Source organism: Protomyctophum parallelum, assembly GCF_964188405.1.
Source record: "Protomyctophum parallelum genome assembly, chromosome: 13".
In the NCBI taxonomy this organism is placed as follows: domain Eukaryota; kingdom Metazoa; phylum Chordata; class Actinopteri; order Myctophiformes; family Myctophidae; genus Protomyctophum; species Protomyctophum parallelum.
In genome coordinates, this window is record NC_139708.1 from 22,733,326 (window position 1) to 22,757,810 (window position 24,485).

General features: G+C 43.3%; 1 protein-coding gene across 1 annotated transcript in view; it reads left to right on the forward strand.

Moving 5' to 3' along the window:
- The window catches only part of mybpc2a (myosin binding protein Ca), a 68,232-nt gene that overhangs the window by 28,508 nt on the left and 15,239 nt on the right, over positions 1–24,485 (forward strand). Inside the window, exons 3-21 of the mRNA XM_083779012.1 lie at positions 4,271–4,285; positions 5,002–5,085; positions 5,580–5,728; positions 5,996–6,113; positions 6,378–6,429; positions 10,378–10,395; positions 10,740–10,796; positions 10,932–11,107; positions 13,481–13,613; positions 14,012–14,136; positions 16,033–16,138; positions 16,940–17,109; positions 18,932–19,097; positions 19,693–19,799; positions 20,897–20,926; positions 21,214–21,353; positions 21,684–21,843; positions 22,389–22,493; positions 23,061–23,234. Of these exons, the coding sequence (XP_083635138.1) occupies positions 4,271–4,285; positions 5,002–5,085; positions 5,580–5,728; positions 5,996–6,113; positions 6,378–6,429; positions 10,378–10,395; positions 10,740–10,796; positions 10,932–11,107; positions 13,481–13,613; positions 14,012–14,136; positions 16,033–16,138; positions 16,940–17,109; positions 18,932–19,097; positions 19,693–19,799; positions 20,897–20,926; positions 21,214–21,353; positions 21,684–21,843; positions 22,389–22,493; positions 23,061–23,234 (2,085 nt within the window). The remainder of the gene's footprint in view (positions 1–4,270; positions 4,286–5,001; positions 5,086–5,579; positions 5,729–5,995; positions 6,114–6,377; positions 6,430–10,377; positions 10,396–10,739; positions 10,797–10,931; positions 11,108–13,480; positions 13,614–14,011; positions 14,137–16,032; positions 16,139–16,939; positions 17,110–18,931; positions 19,098–19,692; positions 19,800–20,896; positions 20,927–21,213; positions 21,354–21,683; positions 21,844–22,388; positions 22,494–23,060; positions 23,235–24,485) is intronic.

Consider the following 24,485-nt stretch of genomic DNA (forward strand, 5'->3'; position numbering starts at 1 on the left):
ATGATGATCATTAAATAATATAAACATCCTTATACCAAAAGCTGGTGGTGAGGTACTTTCCCCCAAGCTTGAATGGGCATGACAGCTGTGAAAGTATGTGCGTGCGTGCGTGCAAATATATGTGTATGTGTGGGTATGTGTGGGAGTTAAGTGCACACATCTGCAGCCCCATCAATCTGAATTAATGTGTGCCAATCTAAATTCATAGCTGATGTAAACCTGATGATGTGCATAGAGACAATTTGCTGACATAATCTGCTTTTATTAAGGTCTCATTATTCCTTTATTGCGCTGACCACAGAGGGTCTGGAACTGTCCTCATTTAATGTAGCGTTCACTATAGGTGCAGACCACACCTTTAACAACTGCATCCATTTTTTATTCTTTGTGATGTCACCCAAAATTCGCAAAAGATCAATTCATCGATTTTTTTATTTAGCCTATACAGAGGGTTATGAACGTGACATCATCATCATACCCAGACGTTACGCGGGAAGGCCTACTGAGTGGCAAAACAACCTATACCGTCTGGCCTTGACAGCGCATACATCCAAACAGAAAAGTCCTGTCTGATTGTATTAAACGACATTAAACAATAAATTGTGAGGAAAGGGATGTTTAGTCGCGATGGAGAAGGAAGGAACATCAACACACTTATTTCTAGAGCTCCATAGACTTAATTTATTTTATTGGCCAAAAAAAAACGCAACGTTTACTTTAGACCCTTCGGTCTTCTTCTTCAAAATCTGTGAAATGTTTACTCCTCCTGACCCATAAAAATGTGTCTGTGACCCACAAGAGGGTCCCGACCCACTGTTTGGGAACCAGCTGTGGCCTAGATGCTTCTCCTCTAAATTCTAATGATCTGTGTGCACAGGACGGGTGCATCTGTGAGTGTGCCCGCCCGCCCGCCCGCGCGTGTGTGTGCATAATACTGTACTGTATGTACTGTACTGTAAGTGCAAGTAAAGGCTTATATACACACTTGCATTGTGTCCTTGCATTTGAACAATCTGACCACGGCACAGGGCTGCAGAGAGCCTCTCTCGGTTTCTTTTCGGAGGATGTGAATGGTTTAGTGTCTGTGACTGAGCATACATTTACTACTTACCCTTTCTTCAGTGACAGTGTCTATTCTAGCTAGAGGACAGTCATTTTATAGGCAAATGAGGTGCGTGTGTGTGTGTGTGTGTGTGTGTGTGTGTATACGTGTACGCGTACGTGAGTGTGAGAGAGGTGAGTCACTGTTTGCAACACATTTGAGTTTAGACCTTAAATTCTTGTGTCAGTCTAATTGACACGGCTCTGCATGCTGTAGAGGGTAAGCGTGGTTTTCTGGTTCAATGCAGGTTTGAGTGTGTGTTGTGTGTGTGTTGTGTGTGTACGTGGTGTGGGTGCATGTGCGCACTCATTTTGGCTCTATTCATCTCTTAAATCGTCGCAAATTCTCATTAACAGAGCCCCAGCTGTCTGAAGAGAGTAACCGTTATTCTGTGATAATTATGTATGCGCGTGTGCGTGTGCGTGACTGCGTGTGTGTACAGGCGTGCCAGCGTATGTATGGAGTGCTTACATTATATCGGCAACCATTACCAGTCATTTAGCACTCATTTGGTCCAATTCATTTGCTGAATCTCTGCTATTCTTCATTAACAGATGCCCAGGATGCTTATGCTTAAGTGGTCTGCTGTACAGGGCTGTCATTTATGTAGTGTGTGTGTGTGTGTGTGTGTGTGTGTGTGTGTGTGTGTGTGTGTGTGTGTGTGTGTGTGTGTGTGTGTGTGTGTGTGTGTGCGTGTGCGTGTGCGTGTGCGTGTGTGTGTGAGAGAGAGAGAGCGAGAGAGCGAGAGAGTGTGCTGTAATGCAGTACAGTATTTGTCTTGTCTATTTTATCATCCATGGAAACCGCATGCTACTGTACTGTACTGTAGGATTGTTTAACCCTTCGTGATCTGGCGGTGCATTCATTTCATTATACTGTAGCAGTCATTTCTTTCCAGTATTTGTAAAGGAAAAGAAACGACGGCCATTCTCTAATCGGCATTTTTTGTGGTGGTCTTCCATGCGCTGCGTCGTCAACCACATTGTTACTCTATATAGGCTACTGTAGCTCTCTGTCAGTCTCTGTCACGCCATTGGGTGTCACTGTGTGGACATCCATCACTCTGGGCCGACGGATGGAAACATGCACATCGCTAAGCCATCATTTGTTATTGTTACAAAACATACATTAACCACTTCAGCCCTATATTCATTTCAGCCATTTGAAAATAGCCGATCGGCTGTTTTCAAAACATTTTGTATACATTTTGAACCTGTGAAATGGGACATTCTGCACAACGAGTATTTTTTACATTTTGACACCAATACTTTAGTACTTTTACTCAAGTCAATTTTGATTAACAGACTTTCACTTCTAATGGAGTAGTTCTACATTGCAGTATTGCTACTTAAGTAACAAATTTGTGTACTTTTTCCACGACTGGAAGGTATACCATCATCATAATGAAGCTATAGGAGCTGTTCAATCAGGAGAATCAAGCCGTTAATTTTTGTTATGAAACGGATCACTTCAGCAGAGATCTCTGGCTATAGGTATAGAGAATGCCTGATTATGAGCAATCGAGTACACGCTCCTGGTTGGGGTTTCGCCAAAGCATCCGAGTGAAGTTATTATTCTGTTAATATTTGAGCAGTCGAGACGAATAACAGTCTTTAAGTCCATCATTTATTCTGACCCCTCCCCGAAAAGGCCTGTCCTGACCCCATATCCGTCATTTATACATTATGGATAATTAGTGTGGACTTACCGGTAGGCTGTTATTTGTCTCAACTTGACTTGAGTTGACTATAGGTATTATAAATGACAAGAGATATATATATATATAGAGATATATATGACAAGAGATATATACTGGGTATATATTGTGACCGCTGTGTGCACGAGTGGACATAATAATGTCTCAGAAATGCGGACATGGATATGTTATGGAATGTTTCTGCTGTTTTTCTTGTGTAATATCCTTACTGGATATTACTAATTTACAGTATGAACAGTCTTCATACTGTAGTTCTTTACCCATACTGGTTTGCTTCTTGAATTGTACTTCTTACTCCGATTCCATTGGACGTATAACGTACCTGTTGCTCATGCTATAGGTCCCGGGTGATGGTCCCCCCCGGAGACTATTCAGTTCATTTTCCTTTAGAAAAGCCTTTAAATGTTGCAAGCACGGATGTAAAGTTTCACCAAGCCCAGGGCCAGAAGTTTACAGTCTGGACTGGACCGACGTGCTTGTTATACTGTCCTAAATTTGAATTGGGGCTTACAGATGTGTCAGTCAATTAGCCTCGCCCAGCTGTTCTCCAGAAACCCATAACTTCCATCCCAGCCCCCGGGGGACAGTGAGTGTCTGGAGTTAATATCACTTAACGGCTCTCAGCCCAAAACACAGCCAGTTTCCAGTGTGAAAGTGTAAGTGTGTAAACATTCAAAAATGTCCCCTGGGTGCCATTCCAGGATCAGATTTTTACCTACTTAACATTCTAGCAGAAACCCTTTAAATCATTCCTGAACATCTGAACTTGGATCTGTCCTCAGGGGAGCTTTTGATTAAAAGATCAAATTAACTGAGCCCATAAAAAAAACAGAGCGAGCGAGAGAAAGTGAGAGAGGCACTAGTGGTGTGACTAAATTTATGAAGGAGCATGACCTTACCTGACACCTGACCCTGGTTCCGTTCTCTCGACAATACCGTACCTTTCATCCAATGGATGTCTACCCGAGGCCATACTCACTCAACCTGATTGGTCAACCAATGTCCCTTTATCTTTACCTGCTGATGATTATCTAAAAATTGTCTTTTTCCTTAGAGCTCATGTCTGACCCAGAAGGTGAGAGAAATGAGAGTCCACGTAAAAAAAAAAAGATCGTTAATTCAAGTCCTATACATGTGAATAATAATAATTAAGTGATTTTGAATTAAATTACTGAAGCCATAACTCATTAACAGATTTGTGGGGTTTGTCTTTTGTCTTTTCTTTTTTTTTTTTTACAACAGTGTGAAAAATAGAAAGTTTTTATTTAGGATGACAGAAGGTGAGACGTGTTGTGTGTGAGAGCACAGTGATCTAACGTGTGAGTGATCCTCACCTGATGTCAATCAGGACCAATTAACACTTGCCTTTAACAGCACGGATACAGATACTGTACAGACTGATGTGTTCCCCCTCCGTTTTTTCTCTCTCCTGTCTTTTCCTTCTGCAACAGAATTGCCTCCCGATGGTAAGAGAAATGAACAGAGTTTATTTCATTTTCCCCCCCTTTTTTACGACGTGTATTCACTGACAAGCAAACAACCTGCAGGCCTTAATGCATCAAATGACTTTGGAAAGAAACAAGTGAGGCAGCGATGCTAATTTGTATAGACAGTCATATAAGAGTGGTATATATACACATGTGGGGCAGTGTGAGTTCTGCTGAGGCAGCATGGGGTGACGGGGCCCCCCAGGGCTTTATACTAGTTCTGCTCCTTTTTCCCCCTCAACACCAAATATCACTTGTATCATGACAGGGTAACATGACCTTTCATACCTGACAGGCTCAGTCACAACACGGCGTGTTGTATAGATCTGCTATTTTCACCCAAAATAGGGGTGACAGGGCTCAGGAACCGTCGGTTCCAATAAGGGCTAGCTTTAGATCAGCATTGGCTGTAGTTAGATATTGGTGTAGAGGGAAAAAAACCAAAGTAAGTAAGGTATAGTACTAGGTAGTGGTCTTAAGTATAGGATTTAAATAAACAATAGATGATATATAGCAGCACAGATGATTCACACCAACCAGCGAGATCAAAAAGAGATCCACTTAAAGTGTTGATTTGGCCGTTTGCTTGGTCCGATGTCTGTACTGTATGTTGTATTCTTTGGTGATTCAATCACAGTTCCTGTTGTAACACCTGTGTGGTGTGGCCTCTCCACTACCTCATCTGTACCTCACAGACATGGTTCCAGGGGAGGAGCCTCAGATGTGCGAGGGGACTGGTCTGTTTGTGCTGAAGCCAGAGAGCGCGACCGCTACCAAAGGTACCGTCCACACACTGTGAAAGGACAGTCAGGCCATTTATAGGCCTGACGTCGATTTATTTTATTTTTTTCTGAAAAACCTCATGTTTCTACATCAGTGGTTCTCAATATTTCATGTCAAGGACCCCAAGAATTATATATGTAATATGCCGCCGACCCCCATCTGAAAATATGTTGTTCCGGCGACCTCCCATGAAGCAAAGATTTGAGTTAAAAACTGAAACACTGAAAGAATATATATTCAAAGATTTGAGATTTTTCAAAAGAACACCAAAAGGGGTTCCCGCCCAAAATAGGTTAACTAACTAACTAACCAAAAGGAGGGTGTTTTTTTATTAACACTGGAGTTATAAACACTCATAATTGTCTCCGCCAATATGATATGAAAATGTATCATTATAGAATGCTACTTCATGCTAATTGATGACCCCATGGCAGTGGAAATGTGTGTAATTGTTAAATAATCAGCGTGTCTCACCCATTGCATATGGCAGGGAAGGACATCACCTTTGTGGCTAAGCTAGACTCCACAACGCTGGTGAGAAAGCCTGTCATGAAATGGTTGAAGGGGAAATGGCTTGACCTTGGTAGCAAAGCTGGGAAGCACCTGCAATTCAAAGAGACTTATGACAGGAACACCAAGGTGTGTGTGTGTGTGTGTGTGTGTGTGTGAGGGTGTGTGTGTGTGTGTGTGTGTGTGTGTGTGTGTGTGTGTGTGTGTGTGTGTGTGTGCGCGTGTGCGTGTGTGCGAGTGCGCGCACAAGCGTGTGTACTGTGCATAGCCACGTTTTCCCATCTTTCTTTTCGGTCTATGTTTTCATATGCATGTGCAGTGCACGCTTATGTATATATTAATTTAACTGCGTGCATTTCGCTCGCCAAACATTCCCTCGTTCCCTCTCCCTATCAGATCTACACTTACGAGATGAGCATCATCAAATTGGTGGACGCGGACTCGGGCGCATACCGCTGCGAGGTCACCGCCAAAGACAAGACGGACAGCTGCGCATTCACAGTTACCGTGGAGGGTAAGGCTCTCTCAGAGACGGAGCTGCATAATCACATTATTGTCATCTTCCATTCGATGGATCCCCCGCTCGCCATGTAAAAACCAGCCCCGTCGGCCGATAACTCAACGGGTGCAATGGCACATTAGATCCCATCATTTAGTGGCTTAGCGGGGGTCATCGCTCCATTATTCCTTCGCCAGTCACCCCATGCTGTGTAATGAATTAACCCGGTGGAGCTATACTCACCAGTATATACGCCCCTCCTTTTCTGTCTCATTTCAGCCGTCCAAGAGGATCAGCAGCAGGCCAACCTCATGGACGCGTTTAAACGATCGTGAGTGTTTGGTGCGTGACCCGGCAGGGTCGAGGTTTCAATTCAACATGACACCCGTCACACACTGTCTCCCATATGCTCCTCTGTAGATCTCTGCCTTCTGGGCATCTGTCAGCCTTGTCTACGAGTATCTCTGCCTTTGCGTGTGTGTGTGTGTGTGTGTGCGTGTGTGTGTGTGTGTGTGCGTGTGTGTGTGTGTGTGTGTGTGTGTGTGTGTGTGTGTGTGTGTGTGTGTGTCTCTATCCCTCGTCAATCCGTCCGTGGCTTCTGTGAGATTCGATCACACCTGTCACGTACCGCCGTCTGCGTCTGCTGTCTGCGTTTCAGGTTCACCTCAGGTCTCTCGTGTTTTAGTGTCTTTGTTTAGTGGGTGGGGGGCCCCCCACGTGCCTTTGTGATGCCGTATCTGTATCAGATTTCCTCTATCTCTCTCTCTCTCTTCCCTCCTCTTAACTCTCTCACTCTCTTTGATTGTTTTAACTGTTTAAATGCATATATTCAAGTCTTTCCGTATGGGTTCGTCGGTCTGGCTCTGCAACACGTGTGTACACTAAAATCTCCAGTGTTCAGTTCACTCTGAGAGTGTAATCGTTGACCCAAATGGATCCACGTTGGGTTCATTTTTACACCCCCTAAATGAACAATGAGGAATTTACTGTAAGCCATTGTCCTGCTCCCATGTCCATTTGAAATCAGCTCACCACGTTTCCATGTTTTTAAACACTGTGTTCCTTTCTTTGATCAGAATGCAGGTTAAAAAAAAGGGTAAGATGAGAAACACAACATGCACAAGAATGTCTTCATATTGTGTTTGAGGTGTCTGTGTGTTATTTCTATTGAGATATCTTTATGAAAATGAGAAAGAGACAGAGAGAGAGAGAGAGACAGAAAGGTGATAAATGAACTGCAACAATTAGCCCCAATGTCAGAAACAGTCTCCACTGTCTTCTGTCAGGAAGTAAGTAAGTATACTGGAGAGCACCATCTCCAATGGCGGGGCTAAACTGTGTGATTTGTGTTAATTTTAACATGAAGCTCTACAGATTGCTGTAACGTGTCTGTCTTCCATTTTGATCCAATACAACATCTCAGGATTATCATGGAACCTTCATGAAGTACCACCATTAGACCACACTTTGCAATTACACACAAAAGATACTGTATCTCCAAATCTAATGGGTGGATTTCCATTAAACCTGCTGAGCACACAGAAAATCAACCCTATACTCCGGCCTTTCCTCTACTGCCACCCTTAGGACAAACATTCCACTTGTAAACAAATCGAATGGGCAAATTGCCGTGAAATTTGCTGAGTGCATTTGCACTGAAATTTGCTGAGTGCATATGCACTGAAATACTTTTTAAAGATGGAGTGCCGTGATTTTTGTTCCAGTTTTTCATGTGTTTATGAGGTGAGAGTACTTCATTAGATCTCTTGGTGTGGTTGTCATGTGCAATGATGTCTTCCCTTTGTAAATAGGGGTTCTTCCTGGAGGCTGAAACCTTGACAGTCGTAACGTACCAATGAAATAAACAGTGAAATCGTGACATCACAATATTACCCCCTCCCATAACCCCTCCCCCTTTATCATACAACCTCAGCTGTGGGTGCGGCTTCAGTTCAGGTGGATCACCACCCATCACCACCCACCAGCAAACCAGGCTACGTAAGGAACCGGTGGGCGTGTGCACATAAAAACGACATTTTAACAAATACTGCACACTTTTTAGAAAAGATTCTTCCTCCTTATATAATAATAATACCTGATGATCATGTCTTAGGGTGTAAAAGAATCACAGCACTCCATCTCTAACAGTATTCGTGAGGTTCTTTGTGAGTAAGTAGTATAATATGGCTGTCCTGACACAGTTACGAAATGACCCTAGTGATGTGTGATGATTCTCTCTGACCAATCAGTACTATGCAGTGTTTGGGTTTCCCCTTTGGGTTTCACCCGAGCTTGCTTTTAACCTCGATGGAGGTGACACCAGAAAAAGTACCAGTTAGAACTTTTACCTACTGGAAAAGCAACAAAACAAAAGCTGATTTTGGTGATCAAGGTGCAGGTAGCCTGGTATGGCAAGACTAATAAGTTAACGCTGCGTAGATATTAGTCTGGAATCTCTGTGTGGAACCTGCATTTCCAAGGGGCGCATTAAATACATGCAATAAACCCGCCCCATATTTGTATAGTTCCTGATTGGTCCCTCACTACTTCGATGGGAGTGAAATCCAATCACAACCGAGCGGTGCCAGACCTTAATCTGCCGAGGGCTCAAATGATTTGTTTTTGCAACGGCAGATTGGTGTGGTTCCCATGAGGCTACAGGTGAGCTGGTATACTATGCGGTGGATGGTCATCGCCTTAGTAGACTCTCATCTTGGTACACCGCTCAGGGTTAAATTAACACTCGGTTTTACTGTGTGTGTGTCTACTGTACGTCTCTTTCCTCGGTGTACAGGAAAGCCTCTGTATGTTCCAGCTATAATATATAATAACCTCCACCCTGTGTGTTCTTGTTCTGATGCCATTCTCTTCATTCACTCACATGCACCCATCCATCCATTCATTCACTCACATTCACCCACCCACCCATCCATTCATTCACTCACATTCACCCACCCATCCATTCATTCATTCACTCACATGCACCCATCCATCTATCCATTCATTCACTCACATGCAACCATCCATCCATTCATTCACTCACATTCACCCACCCATCCATTCATTCATTCACTCACATGCACCCATCCATCTATCCATTCATTCACTCACATGCACCCATCCATCCATTCATTCACTCACATGCACCCATCCATCCATTCATTCACTCACATTCACCCACCCATCCATTCATCCATTCACTCACATGCACCCATCCATCCATCCATTCATTCACTCACATGCACCCATCCATCTATCCATTCATTCACTCACATGCACCCATCCATCCATCCATTCATTCACTCACATGCACCCATCCATCCATTCATCCATTCACTCACTCACATGCACCCATCCATCCATCTATTCATTCACTCACATGCACCCATCCATCTATCCATTCATTCACTCACATGCACCCATCCATCCATTCATCCATTCACTCACTCACATGCACCCATCCATCCATCTATTCATTCACTCACATGCACCCATCCATCCATTCATTCACTCACATGCACCCATCCATCCATCTATTCATTCACTCACATGCACCCATCCATCCATTAATTCACTCACATGCACCCATCCATCCATTCATTCATTCACTCACATGCACCCATCCATCCATCCATTCATTCACTCACATGCACCCATCCATCCATTCATTCACTCACTCACATGCACCCATCCATCCATCCATCCATTCATTCACTCACTCACATGCACCCATCCATCCATCCATTCATTCACTCACATGCACCCATCCATCCATCCATCCATTCATTCACTCACTCACATGCACCCATCCATTATGCACATCTCTTCTCCCTCAAATCACAGTGTGTTCCCTGTTTGAAATAGCCCAGGACCTCCGTCATATTATAGGCTATTTCACACTGGTCCATTTGGGTCCATTGTTCAATTAACACTGAGGATTTGACTGTTTGTATACACACTGACTATACTGTGAATATAAAGAGAAGCACTAATTGCAGTGCATTCATATTTGTACTGTATGTTCATATCACAGAACAGTGTATAATGCTACATAATTCCCGGTGGTGTATATGCCTGTATTTCTCTTGTTTCTAGTTTGAACAGTGCAAGCTTATATGGCTTATGTTGTGCTTCTCTGTGTTGCTTGTCAGTGTCTTGTCCAATATCTTTCTGTCACTTGAATCTAGGGCGCCGTGGTTGTTGATAGTGTTCATCAAAGCTTGTTGCTCTATCCAATGTGTTCACTCACTCACCCTATTTTGTTTTGGGCGTCAATCAGAAACAGAGCGAAGAAAGGGTAAGCCGTCTCCAGAGGCTCCGATTCATTACAACCTCGCCGAATGAATGACAGCGAATGCACTGATGTTGTTGTTTGTTGTTCTTAAATAATTGCGTCTCAAATTTCTTTGGCTATTTATGGGGCCTCTGTAATGTGGAAGAAAATGGCCGTGTCTCATGTATTATTCCAGTTTCTATACTGTTGCTCTTTCTCACCATTCAATCAAAATAATCCAAATAATTTAGTAAATTGCTGTTTTGTAGGTACCATGCATGCTATTTACTGTAGATAGACGGTCACTAAGCTTGTATTATTTCACATTTATTTTGAGATGAAAACCGTCTTTATTAATTTCCCCCCAGTGGTGACGGAGATGAGGACGCCGGTGATCTTGACTTTAGCGCCCTGCTCCACAAAAGGTAAATTGCACACAGTGTAAAACAGTCTTTAGTGTAACACTTTTACCCTTTTACCCCTGTCTCATTTTCACTGTCTCTCTCTCTCTCTCTCTCTCTCTCTCTCTCTCTCACACGCACGCACTCACGCACACACAGGGAGAGAAAGAAAGAGGAAGGCCCCAAGGATGAGGTGGACGTGTGGGACATCTTGAAGAGTGCCCCGCCCAGCGACTACGAGAAGATTGCCTTTGAGCACGGCATTACAGACTTCACGGGCATGCTGAAGATGCTGAATAAGATGAAGAAGAAAAAGGAACCCAAGAAGGAGGATGGTGAGGAGGGAGGGTATGGGAGGTAGAAAATGGAACAAAATGGACACATAGCAGTCCATTTGATTCCCCTTATACACTCTCTGAGCTACAAATGCACACAATTCACCCTTTGTCAAGTCCCGCCCTTGGTTGTGCCCAGTCTTCACACACATTGGTTGCGGTTTCGTGGTTGGACAAAAATCTATTCTCTCCATCCACTCCCATTGAAATAACGTGTTTTGCGACCTGCTGCTCTTTGGCCCTCTCTCATGGCTCCCAGTTGTTATCATATCATTTATTATTGTAGTATAGGAATAAAGTTATTCTTGCATTCTCCTATCGTAAAGACAAACGTGTCGCTGCTGCCCTACTCAGTACACACCAGATAAAAATAATAAAAATAAAGAATGTAGGCCTATCAATGCTATGTTCGTTTTGCTTTCACCACTCCATGCTGCTGCCTTACTGGTATACTCGATCTGCTTTGAGAAATTAGTAATATTCAGAAAGACCAGAAAAAGCATACATAAACTAGAACTGCACTCTGTCGAGTGCATAGTGCATACTTGCTTGTTGCACACTAGTAGGCCATAAATGGCCAACTAGTGCGCAAGCAGAGCGCGCAAGTCCTTTCGACCGCTGTAAACTGTCAAATCTCAGTATCTCTGTGAAGGAACGTTTGAAATGTATAATTTTTAGATGTAACTATTTGCTACCTACCTACTTTATGCATATTAACACCTAGTATTATTAAGTATGATTCAAGTTTCTATCTATATAAGTTTGGGTGAAGAGCTAGTCATACATATACACACCACGTACTCTGGTCCCAGCAGATCAGGCACAACTTGCTATTTTATTTTTACTGATTATGTATATAGTATACGTATGACTAGCTCTAAATGATGACGTAAGAGATATGGTCATTTGTGGTCGTTTGGTCCCAGCAAAGCAGGCATATACTATATAGGCATATACTATATATAGTATATATATAGTATATAGGCATATACTATATACGTATACATATATACTATATAGAGAGTGTAGTTGTAAGTTGATTAGCGGTATACTGTGGTTACTTTGCGCCAAAAACCGTGACAGCTGTCCCGCCATTTGATGTTTATGCAAGAAAACAGCAAATCTGTGCCTGGTTTGCTGAGACCAAACGACCACAAATGACCATATTTCTTACGTCATCATTAAGAGCTAGTCATACATATACACACCACGTACTCTGGTCCCAGCAGATCAGGCACAATTTGCTATTTTATTTTTACTGATTATGTATATAGTATACGTATGACTAGCTCTAAATGATGACGTAAGAAATATAATGTATATATATAGTATATAGGCATATACTATATACGTATACATATATACTCTATACTCTATACTGTATAAAGTGTGTAGTTGTAAGTTGATTAGCGGTATACTGTGGTTACTTTGCGCCAAAAACCGTGACAGCTGTCCCGCCATTTGATGTTTATGCAAGAAAACAGCAAATCTGTGCCTGGTTTGCTGGGACCAAATGACCACAAATTACCATATTTCTTACGTCATTATTAAGAGCTAGTCATACATATACACACCACATACTCTGGTCCCAGCAGATCAGGCACAATTTGCTATTTTATTTTGACTGATTATGTATATAGTATACGTATGACTAGCTCTAAATGTTGTGGTCATTTGGTCCCAGCAAAACAGGCACAGATTTGATGTTTTTCTGCATAAACATCGAATGGCGGGACAGCTGTCACGGCGGAAGAGACCAGGCGAAAACATTACTTGCGCGCTCTGCTTGCGCAAGTAATAAATAATGCAAACATACCGGTATATTTTGCGGCTCCAGGCAGATGTTTAATAAATATTTGGGCCAATATTGATCTGCATAATTAAACGTTCTGATTTCAAATATAAATGGCCTACCCCACGGATGTTACAATTATGTATCTTCAGTATTGTTCAATTAAAAAGCATTTTAATACGAGCAGTTGGGAGGCACTCTGATACATTGTAACGCAATTGTATTGCATATACAGTACGATTATAGCATTAGCATAGATTGTGTGATGGAGATTGTGTGTTAACATATTTTAGGCGGGAACCCCTTTTGGTGTTAGCATTACGCTATGCTTTAGTTATTGAAAAATAGCAGATCTACAAGCTCATAGCGCGCCACCGAGTGGCGCGCTATGAGCTTGTAGGTCTGCTATTTTTGAAAAATCGAAGAACGACTGACATAGACATCAGAAAACTGTCAGGATGTAGAAGACATTTTTAGAATCTGATCTCAGGTCAGAATGGAAAACTGTCAGGATGTAGAAGACATTTTTAGAATCTGATCTCAGGTCAGAATGTGTTAAAGCGTATGAACCTCGTCCTCAGCCTTCCTGTCCAGACTGGAGTCCAACTACACGGTGGACAAAGGCAAAAGGATGCAGTTCAGCGTAGACGTCGCTGACCCCAGGTCCCAGGTCAAATGGCTGAAGAACGGCCAGGAAATCAAACCCTCTGCCAAGTGAGCAAATGTGTGTGTGTGTGTGTGTGTGTGTGTGTGTGTGTGTGTGTGTGTGTGTGTGTGTGTGTGTGTGTGTGTGTGTGTGTGTGTGTGTGTGTGTGTGTGTGTGTGTGTGTGTGTGTGTGTGTGTGTGTGTGTGTGTGTGTGCGTGCGTGCGTGCGTGCGTGCGTGCGTGCGTGCGTGCGTGCGTACAATACATCTTTATACGTGATTAAAGCCAAGAAAAGCCAAGAAAAAAACAACTTATGTCATATCACGATATCACCATTCCAGATGATATCTAGTCATCATTCACATGTCATAATATCAATATATTGCCCAGCCCCTATTTGAGAGTAAAAATTCAAAACATAAGCTATACCCCTCCCCCCCCCCCCCCCCAATTCCCTGTTTGCCAGGTACGTGTTTGAGAGCATCGGGAATAAACGGACTCTCACTATCAACAAGTGCAACCTGGCAGACGACGCCGTCTACGAGTGTGTGATCGGAGAGGATAAGCTCTTTACCGAGCTCTTTGTCAAAGGTATACACGCTCATTGTCTCCACTGTAGCTTCCCTTTGTGGCGCATGCATGGAGGGCGCTCCTTTCAGTTTTGTGAGGGGTGTTATTTCAGCTCCGCAAGGCTCGTCTGCTCCGCTGTTCTCATTTGTCTTCGTGTGTCACTTTTATGTCTCTCTCCGGTGCCCTGCTCCGTTGGCTGCTTAGTCATTATGTTTCTGACGCTTGAATTGTTTAGGGTTTTATGTTTATCGCCCCCACAGGCGCATTGCCGGCGTTTGTTGATGTCAGATATTATGTTCATCATGTGTCTTTGTTATATTATATTCGTTGGGTGTATATGCATGATGAAATTATCAGAGCATTTACCGAACACGTACTGTAGCCATGGCTTAGTAAGCCCACACAGTGAGAAAGTACAGTATTTCTTTAACTCTGAGAGTATGGGCCTATGAGTATGTGTTTTGTTCTTGCAATTTTCACATTATCACAGAATTCTGAGACATAACATTGATAGAAATAAAAGTCACAATCCAAGGCTTTTTATTTTCACTCAGCGGTGGAAATGGACTTCCATATAGTATTTCACTTCCAGATTTTTATTTGTAGTTGCTGGTAAATTAAGCTCACTCAATGAGCTCAATCCTGCTCATCTTGTATAACAGGATACACCTGTGTACCTGCATTATCGGAGGCCATTGAAAAGGGTCCACATGTGAGGCCCTGTTGCTGTTTGCGAATGTCTTTATCAATATCACTATGTTGCGTGCTGATTTATCCGGACATTACAGAAGGCAGCGGGGTGTTAAGCAGGTGGCAGACGGTATCTACAGCTCAGCATTGCACTGTCAAACTCTGTTACTCAACACATAAAGTACTCAGGGCTTTTCCTGTGTCGTGGCGCGGACTGGCGTATATTGTGTTTCTGTGACACAATGAACATGACATGAAACTGTACATGTTAAAGTGGTGCCATGATTCAGTTAGAGACAGAATTGATGGGGTCTTTCAGCTGACACTTGAGAGGAAACAGAGGATGTTGAAATGTGGCGAGCTAGAGAGAGTGGCTGTTGAGATACGGTAGGTTGAGACAGCTAGCCGTCGTCATCCCCAGAGTGTTGTGGTGCAGAGATGCCTTTACGTGGACTTAACAGCATAATAAATGTTATACGAATGTTGTTGTTGAATGTGAACAAATTACTTTCCCCACTTCATTAGTGTGGGAAAGACCGTATACTGTACATATTAGCCACACCTGCCTCCCCAGAGAGATGCTAAATGAAGTAGGCTAGGAGGGACTGTATAAGAAGAAGAGGGTATTTATATCCAGCAGATAGATGCATGCTGAGACACAAATGTTGTTTTTTCGCAGTGGAAAAAACATGCTTAAAAATAGCATGTTATATATGCCTGCTTTTGAGGCCCAACGCTGGAACATATATATAGGTTGTACTACAGTATATGCCTATTTCCCCTCCTGACTTCCTCCACTATTTTTGCTCAAGTCAGAGAGAGAGAGGTCAAATTCCATGTGTGAGTTCTGAATAGAGTATATATTCGAGATTTTATCTACACTAGTATCAAGAGTATGTCAGACTGAGAGATTTGAGGTTGGCAGTTTGGATGACTTGGTTGTACAGCCTTACGCACGCACGCACGCACGCACGCACACACACACGCACGCACACACAATCCTTGCCTATACTCTTGGCTTTCTGTCACACTGAACTGCTTCCTGTGGCTGAATGTAAAAATAAAAAATGAAGTGCTTTGGATGCTTATGAATGCAGTCCATTTACAGTACCATTGACCCTGCTGAAGAAGCTTCGAGTGCTCTGTATGTCATTTTGTGGTTGAGAGTGACGCCTTGATGACGTTTGACCAAACCAAGACCCGTCGTTTGTCCCCAATGTGCTGCAGAGCCCCCGGTCACCATCACCAAGCTGCTGGATGACGTGCACACCATCGTGGGGGAGAAGGTGGAGTTTGAGGTGGAAGTGTCCGAGGAAGGAGCCAACGTGAAATGGTGAGGGACCAGCTTTGGCAATTACCCCATTTTGGGTGTCTCATTCCTGGCATACAGGACCCCTCTGAATGGCTGTAGACCAGAACCCCTGCACGCCTCCATGCTCCGGGGTGTAGCCTATATATACCTGGCGGGGGGAGGGAGGTATAGTGGATGGAGTGTAATAACTATACATTCTGCGTACGTGAGAATACTTTACCATCCCTCATTAAAATGACAGTTTTCTGAAAAAGCTATGTTTCTATGTCGGTCGTTCTTCGATTTTTAAAAAATAGCAGACCTACAAGCTCGTAGCGCGCCACTCGGTGGCGCGCTATGAGCTTGTAGATCTGCTATTTTTCAATAGCTAAAGCATAACATATTGCTAACACCAAAAGGGGTTCCCGCCCAAAATGGGTTAAAAAAAAGGACGGGGAAACAGGTCTTCGGCAGGCCAACAGATACAATAGTGACACAGTAGGGGGTCTGAAAAAGTATGCAATGCTTTTTTTTCCTGTGAATGTTTAACATTCATATATCAGCATTGCCATTGTTAGTAGTAACTATTTATATATAGTAATATTTCCTCGAGCATTTCCCTAAAGTCAAGAATACTCATCTGAGCATAAAAGTGCAACATCTTTAGTATTTCTCTCTGCTGCAGTTAGTATTTGTGCGCGTGTTGTAGAACATTCCAAACAGTGTGTGTGTGTGTGTGTGTGTGTGTGTGTGTGTGTGTGTGTGTGTGCGTGTGTGCGTGTGTGCGTGTGCGCGTGTGTGCGTGTGCGTTATGGTGCGTTTCTTCTTTGTGTTTGTTTATAGGATGAAAGATGGTGTGGAGCTGAACAGAGACACACCAGGTTCAAAGTACAGGTTTAAGAAGGATGGCAAAAAGCATCAACTGATCATTACTGAAGCTACCAAGGAGGACATTGGAACGTACTACGCTGTCGCCACTGGCGGAGAGTCAAAAGCAGAGTTGGAAGTTGAAGGTATACCTTTTTCCTTGTTAAGTTTAGGACAGGCACTTTTGCTGTACAGCATGTACCCGTAAGTGTAAGCCAACATCTGACACATACTTATAATGTACTGTATGTGTTTCATCCAAAGCTTAGATGTAACCTGAATCCTATTGTTCTACTGTGAAAATCGGACCTAACATTTACACAGACAGTGTGTTCTGTCTTGAAAGCACTAAGACGCTGGATAACTCTAACGCCAGTCTTTACCGATTTGGTCACATTTTCACTCTCGATTGTCCTCACAGTAGACCGATGAGATACCGGTTAAAAATCGGCAAAGTCGTCCTTTAAAGTAATCAACATGGGGATCCCAGTTGCTCAGCTAGCTGACCTGCTGCCTGGATTCTACGTTGACGTATTGCATGCTAGCATCTCAGTTCAATACACAGTCAAATCTTCAGTGTTCAGAGTTACAAAATACTCCCTCATCTCTCTTCATGCTGCCCTTATCATTGAAAGGCAGAAATACCTGAAGAAATGTTTCTAATTGGCTCTATGCAGTATGCACACAGAATAACTCTTCCTATTCCTATTCCGGACGCGTTCCTACTTCCTTCACAGGTGTTACAGATGATACTTACGGGTCGATTTGGTTCCATTTGTACACCCTCAGAATTACACACCCGTACGGGGCCATTTGAAACCCACTCAAGGACTCTTTGAGACCCACTGGTGTAGCACAGTGTTTTCAGTGAGTCCATAGAGGTATAAAGGATAGAGGGAGGACAGGAGCAGCAGCCCCACCCCTGTTAATAATTTCAATAGAGGTTTTGAAGCACCCGGAAGAACACTCTACTTGCAAGAGGTGCCAACGAGCGCTCAATTTTAAACCCCAGCTGCACGGGGTTTCGTAGTGATGGGGGCTGTGGAGGAAGTATAGGGAAAGGGCCCAAGTTTTCAAAATGGCGTGTGCATGTGCATAGAGCCCATTCACTAACATTTAGGTTTCCCTTGCTCTTCCTCTTCATCTTCCTTTCTGCCTGTGCTTCAGCACACCAGCTCAGTGGCCTTGTGGTTAGAGTGTCTGCCCTGAGACTGGGAGGTCGGGGTTCGATCCCCGGCTGGGACATACCAAAGTCTCTTAAAAAAATGGGACCCAGGGCCTCCCTGCTTGACACTCGGCATCAAGGGTTGGATTGGGGTGTAAGTCCCAGCTGCAACATACTAGTGTCATGTCCAGGGGGTGTACTACTGTACTTGTACATCAAGCTGCCTCATGCTACAGAAACAGGAGATAGGCTCCTGCCCTTTGGGCCTCATGGCTCGGCAAGGCTACTTACTACTACTACTACTTCAGCAGTGGTGGAAAGTTACAAAGTAGATTTACTAGTACAATTTTGAGGCATTTGTACTTTACTTTAGTATTTCCAATTTCCAAATACTTTTACTTCTACTCCACTACATTTCAGGTCCAAATTTTGAAAATGTTACTTTGTAGATTTTGATTATTATAACAACTTCAGCCCCGTACACATTTCAGCCATTTGAAAATTGCTTACAAAAAAAGCTCACAATGCTGCATCGCGACACATTGTAGATGCCTGTGTAGATCTGCTGTTTTCAAAAGATTTTTATACATTTGAAAACGTGAAATGAGACATTCTGCATATTGAGTACTTAATACTTTTGGTACTTTAAGTACATTTTTGATACCAATATTTTTTTTACTTTTACTCAAGTCAATTTTGAATTATGAACTTTTACTTGTAACAAAGTAGTTCTATATTGCATATTGATACTTTTTTTTACCAAGTAAAACATCCGAGTCCTTTTTTCCACCACTGTGCCTCAGACAAGGAGCTGGAGGTGCTGCAGAGTCTGGCTGACCTGTCGCTGAAGGCTTCGGAGCAGGCCATGTTCAAGTGCGAGGTGTCGGACGAAAACGTAAAAGGGAAGTGGTTCAAGGACGGCGTCGAAGTGCTGCCCAGCAGTCGCGTCAAAATGTCACACATCGGAAGGTACGACGCAGGACCGCCGCAGGTGCATGTCTGAGTGTCTGATTAGGCCTCGTTATACGTTGTCAAGCCTTCGCCCCCACGCAAACACGCATGCAGAAATGCTTAGGTAGATATTCAGATGTTTACAACGTCTTTAGGACGTGAACCAAGGTTCACGTCCTAAAGACGCGTAAAGAAACATGGTCTCTCAACCACATGGCTCCACCACTGCTGCACACAGAATCTCCCTATATGCTAGTGGTGTAGCCCTTTTAGATATAGCTTTACAGCCTGCAAACTGTTACTGCACGCACGCACGCACGCACGCACGCACACACACACACACACACACACACACACACACACACACACACACACACACAAACAATCCTTGAGAGGGTCGTCAGGAATATCAGTCCATCCAGCAGACGACATGCCAAGGCGATAATGGTCACAAAAGGTGAAAGCCACTTAGAGTGATTATCACTCCTGTTACTCCCGTTACTCCCGTTATTGCATTACAGTATATGCTGTTGGGGTAACTATGTTTTGCTATATCTGTGGGTCATGATGAGTGTCGTCTCCTTGGTAACATCTGGTAACATCTTTTTCCCAGGACTCACAAGCTGATGATTGATGACGTGCAGCCAGAGGATGCAGGAGACTATACCTTTGTTCCTGAAGGCTATGCACTTTCTCTCTCTGCAAAACTTAACTTCATTGGTAAGAAGAGAGAGAGAGGGAGAGAGAGAGAGATGGGGAGAGAGGAGAGAGAGAGAGAGAGAGAGAGAGAGAGAGAGAGAGAGAGAGAGAGAGAGAGAGAGAGAGGAGAGACTGACAATAATATGATGCTCTTGACGGTTTTGCTGAGTACACAAGAGCAAACCCTCTCAAAGTTTGAATAACACTGTCCTAGTCAAAAAATCCTATAGGATTCTGATATAAATATCCTATTCAAAATCCTATTAGAATTTGGAACGAATCCTAGCTATTGGATTTGTTCTCATACAAACGTATTACACCCAAGCCATGTAACTCATACACTGATTTGGCGGTGCCCGGATTCGAACCCATGATCTGTTTTTCCTATTCTATTGGACATTTTTAACACTTGCTAAAGACTTATACACGTCCTACCTTTTTAATGATATAAAATGGGATCACTGTAATCCATTTTTGACAGCTCCCGTTGCTAGACACCCAGACATGTTTTCACTTCCTTCCTTGTTTACGGCACGACAAAACTTGCTATTATTTCTAAATCTACATTCCATGGTCCATGGTTTTGATGTTCCGTCCCTAATTTCTGACTTAACCTCGATTGGAATATTAACGCTTCTAAAGAGAGACCAGCTCAGTGGCCTTGTGGTTAGATCAGACGAGGTAGCGCGAGGTAGTAACGGAACATTATACCTCCCGGTTTTGAGGGGACAATCTGAAGAGTCAAATCTGCCCATCTGCTTGGCACTCTAGCGCTTTTATTCTGAACAATTCCCCTGCAAAAGTAGTGTTAAAATGTTCATAATCCTGTATAGAATTCTATTGGAATTTTGCACAATCCCAATTAGGATTCTAATGGGATTTTCTAAATCCTATAGGACATTTTGAAAATCCTATAAGATTCTTATAGGAATTTCATAATCCTATGGAAATTATATTGGAACATCTTAAAATGTTCATGAATCCTAAAGGATTCTATGGAACTTTTGGAAAATCCTATAGGATTCTAATAGGATTTTCACAATCCTATTAGAAATTTTGAAAATCCTATAGGATTTTTTTGACTAGGGTGATTCACATCTTTTTCCTATTTTCCTCAGAAATCAAGATTGACTATGTTCCCCACCAAGGTAAGTCTGGTTTATAGCAGATTGACGATGTTCCCCACCAAGGTAAGTCTGGTTTTTAACAGAATATACCAAATGCTTTTTACTGGCTGGATTGCTTTATTTGCTCAACCCCCACACCGATGTATACTTTACCACGTGACACCATCACATGCCGAAAATAGTCGACCTACAAGCTCACAGCACGTCGCATCCGCGGCACACTGTGAGCTTGTAGGTCTGCTATTTTCAGCACACGACAATGCCGTGCGCTGAAGTATGAATCAGGCCTATATTGCTGACAATCGCAGATCCTCCCAAGATCCACCTGGACACCAGCGGCGTAGGCAATAAGAACACCATTGTTGTTGTCGCCGGCAACAAGCTCCGCCTCGATGTGGAGATCACCGGAGATCCGGCCCCCACTGTGTGTTGGATGAGAGGAGACGAAGTAAGGACTGCTCTCTCTCTCTCTATCTCTCTCTCTCTCATGCCCGATATATGCCCCGTCATATGTGTTGCCGCCAAAAATAGCCTATCTGCGAGCTCACAACATGTCACATCTGCGATGCGTTGTGAGCTTGTAGATCTGCTATTTTCGATGTATGATGAAGTACATTATACAGTATGTGTTGTTTTTGCTCTGTCTCACTCATTTCTTTTACTCTCTGTATACTGTATGTATCTCTACTCGTGACTGTGAGACCATAGATATGTTGCGTGTGCACGGCGCGCGCGCGCGCGTGTCAACATTCTGACAGAGTATATCTCATTCTCTCAGGAGGTGACGGAAGGTGAAGGAAGAGTCCGGGTGGAGACGAGGGAGGGCCTGAGTAGCTTTGTTATCGACGGGGCGGTGAGAGCCGACGAGGGGAAATACTCTATCATTGTGACCAATCCCGCCGGAGAGGACAAGGCTCAACTGTATGTCAAGATCGTGGGTCAGTAGTGGCTCTTTGTCATTTTTGTCTCTTATTTGTCTTTGTCTTTTTTTTTTCCTTTTCTTTTTTGTCCTTTTCAGGTTCATTCTCTATTAGTCGCACACACACTCCACTCTCGCTCCCGTAGATAAACCCAGGGTCAATTCAGCAGTCACGGGTGAGCGTTATCTCATTAGCTGATATGCTACAGGTGCCTGCTTCAATGCCTGCTAGCATTATACAAAGCTAATCATTCTTGTCTTTTTGGCAGCAGATGCAATAAAAGAGAGGAATTGGCATAATGTTCTGCACAAAAAAAAAAACATCATAATTCAAAAATGTTTTCGCCAACAATCTAAAAATACACGGATAACACGGGAACGTAAGAGCGATGACTGTTTACCCTGCAAGCAACACATTTTAACTGGAAACGAAAAAAATACACTTCCCCACACTCTCTTTTGTCTAGTTCTTCTTGTCTCATTTCTATCTCTCTGTTCTTTCTCTCCCCATAACTGTCCCTTAATTCCCTCCCTTCGCTATCCCGCTGTAACCTGTCTCTCCAGATGTTCCCGACCCCCCTGAGGATATCAAATGCTTGTCGGTGGGAGAGGACTTTGCTACCGTCACATGGGACCCGCCTGCGTTCGACGGTGGCGTTCCCATTAAAGGTATAGCCCTCCCCCCCCCCCCCCATTCTCCTCCGAACAGCATCTGATGTTCAACATCTGATGCCTCTGCCCCCAGGAGGATGCACTCACTTTGGAATCCTGCACGCTATTTATTTGTTACATCGGCTTATAGAGTCACTTCAAAAAGGCTCTGTTGCGGCTGCTCCTGACTCAAAAAGAAATGACCTTGCTGCGTTCCCCCCCCCACCCTCCCCCTCCCCCCCCTCCCCTCCCCTCCCCAGGCTGTGGTGGAAAAGAAAAAGCACTCTGATTTTTTTTAAAGTAAAAGTAGCAATATACCACAATGTAGAAATACAAAAAGTAAAAGTCCTTCATTCAACATTTGCCCCTGAGATGTAGTGAAGTAGAAGATTATATATAGTATCGCATGGAATTACTCTAGGAAATTAACCCATTTTGACCTGAGATCAGATTCTAAAAATGTCTTCTACATCCTGACAGTTTTCTGAAAAAGCTATGTCAGTCGTTCCCGCCCCCAAAATGGGTTAAAGTTTCTGAGCGAGTGAGTGAAATGTACTCTTGTCACTTTCCACCGTCTGTCCTCAGGGTACCTGATGGAGAGAAGGAAGAAGGGCGCCGACAGATGGACCAAGCTCAACTTCGACGTGACGAGTCGTAGGCGTGTTCAACACGGTACGAGGGCCAGAGGGATGATCGAAGGCGTGATGTACGAGATGAGGGTGTTCGCCGTCAACGGCATCGTATCGGCTCGCACAGGCGGTCCAAGCCCTTCATGCTCGCTCGAGTGTAGTGTGTATATAGCCGTGGCTACCGTTTGTCATCACAACAGAAGTCAAACGCCGGCGTTAATCTTAAAGCTTGCAATCCATTCGAACCCACACGAGAGAGACCCGAGTTCTATATCTCTCGGCCAAGGTGCAGTCTCTATATGTGTGGAAAGGGGAGATGTTGCACTTATGATCTTCTGGAAAAAAGCTTTCCAAAGAAACAAGTAACCTTCTTCATTAATTCAAAACAAATTGTTTCCCAGTAATTTCATGAAGAAATCTAAAATAATTTCCAATTAGAAAACAAAAAGTTTAAGTGGTAGTGGTAGTGGTAGCTCGAGCTTTTAGATCTTCTAATTTCACGTAGTGTGGGTCCCGGGGTCGGGGATTTGATTAGATTTTTATTAAGGATCCCCATTAGCTGGTGCCGTAGCAACCAGCTAGTCTTCCTGGGGTCCACATAAACATCTGGTCTATAGATGTCTCAGTGTGAACCACACTGGTCTAGATGTCTCAGTGGAAGCACCTGCAACCTCTGAAGACGTACTAGTTTATACACCACAGATTGGTTAAAAGAACGTTGTTGTATTCTTTTAAATGAGTTCTGGATTGCAGCTTTAATGTAACTATTTAAGTTAAGAGCATACATTATGGAACCAAAATGTGGTTCCATATGTACACTATATATGCTCTACAGCAGTGGTTTTCAAAACCCTTTTCATATCAAGGCCCATTATTCATTATTCATTCGGCATTTGAGCCACGGGCCACCATGTGATGACATTTAGTTTCTCAGACCCGAAACCTTGAATATCTGTTGTCGCTGGATAAGATTTTGTCCACAAGTCCATGCTGTATTGTTGTTGGTACTATAAGAGAGATAACAGGCAAACATTGATCAAAATAACAATTCTTCTACATTCTCTAATTGTGTAGACTACGTAATGCAGATGTTTTAACAATAATGTAACTCTTGAGAGCGTATAGATCTTACTCTTCAAGAGTTAAAGATCTATAAGGGTCCATTTTGGTTATCAACTCTCAAATCATTTAGCTGGGGACCACCTGGAACCCCTTCAAGGACCACTGGTTGTAAAACACTGCTCTACAGAGTTAAACTAACACTATAATATTTGACTGTGTGTAGAAGGATATTATAACAAAGGCTAATGCTCACTATGCTCAGTCTGAAGCCACATTTATGCTCCGTCGCACGACGCTGCAGCATGCCAAAAATAGCAAA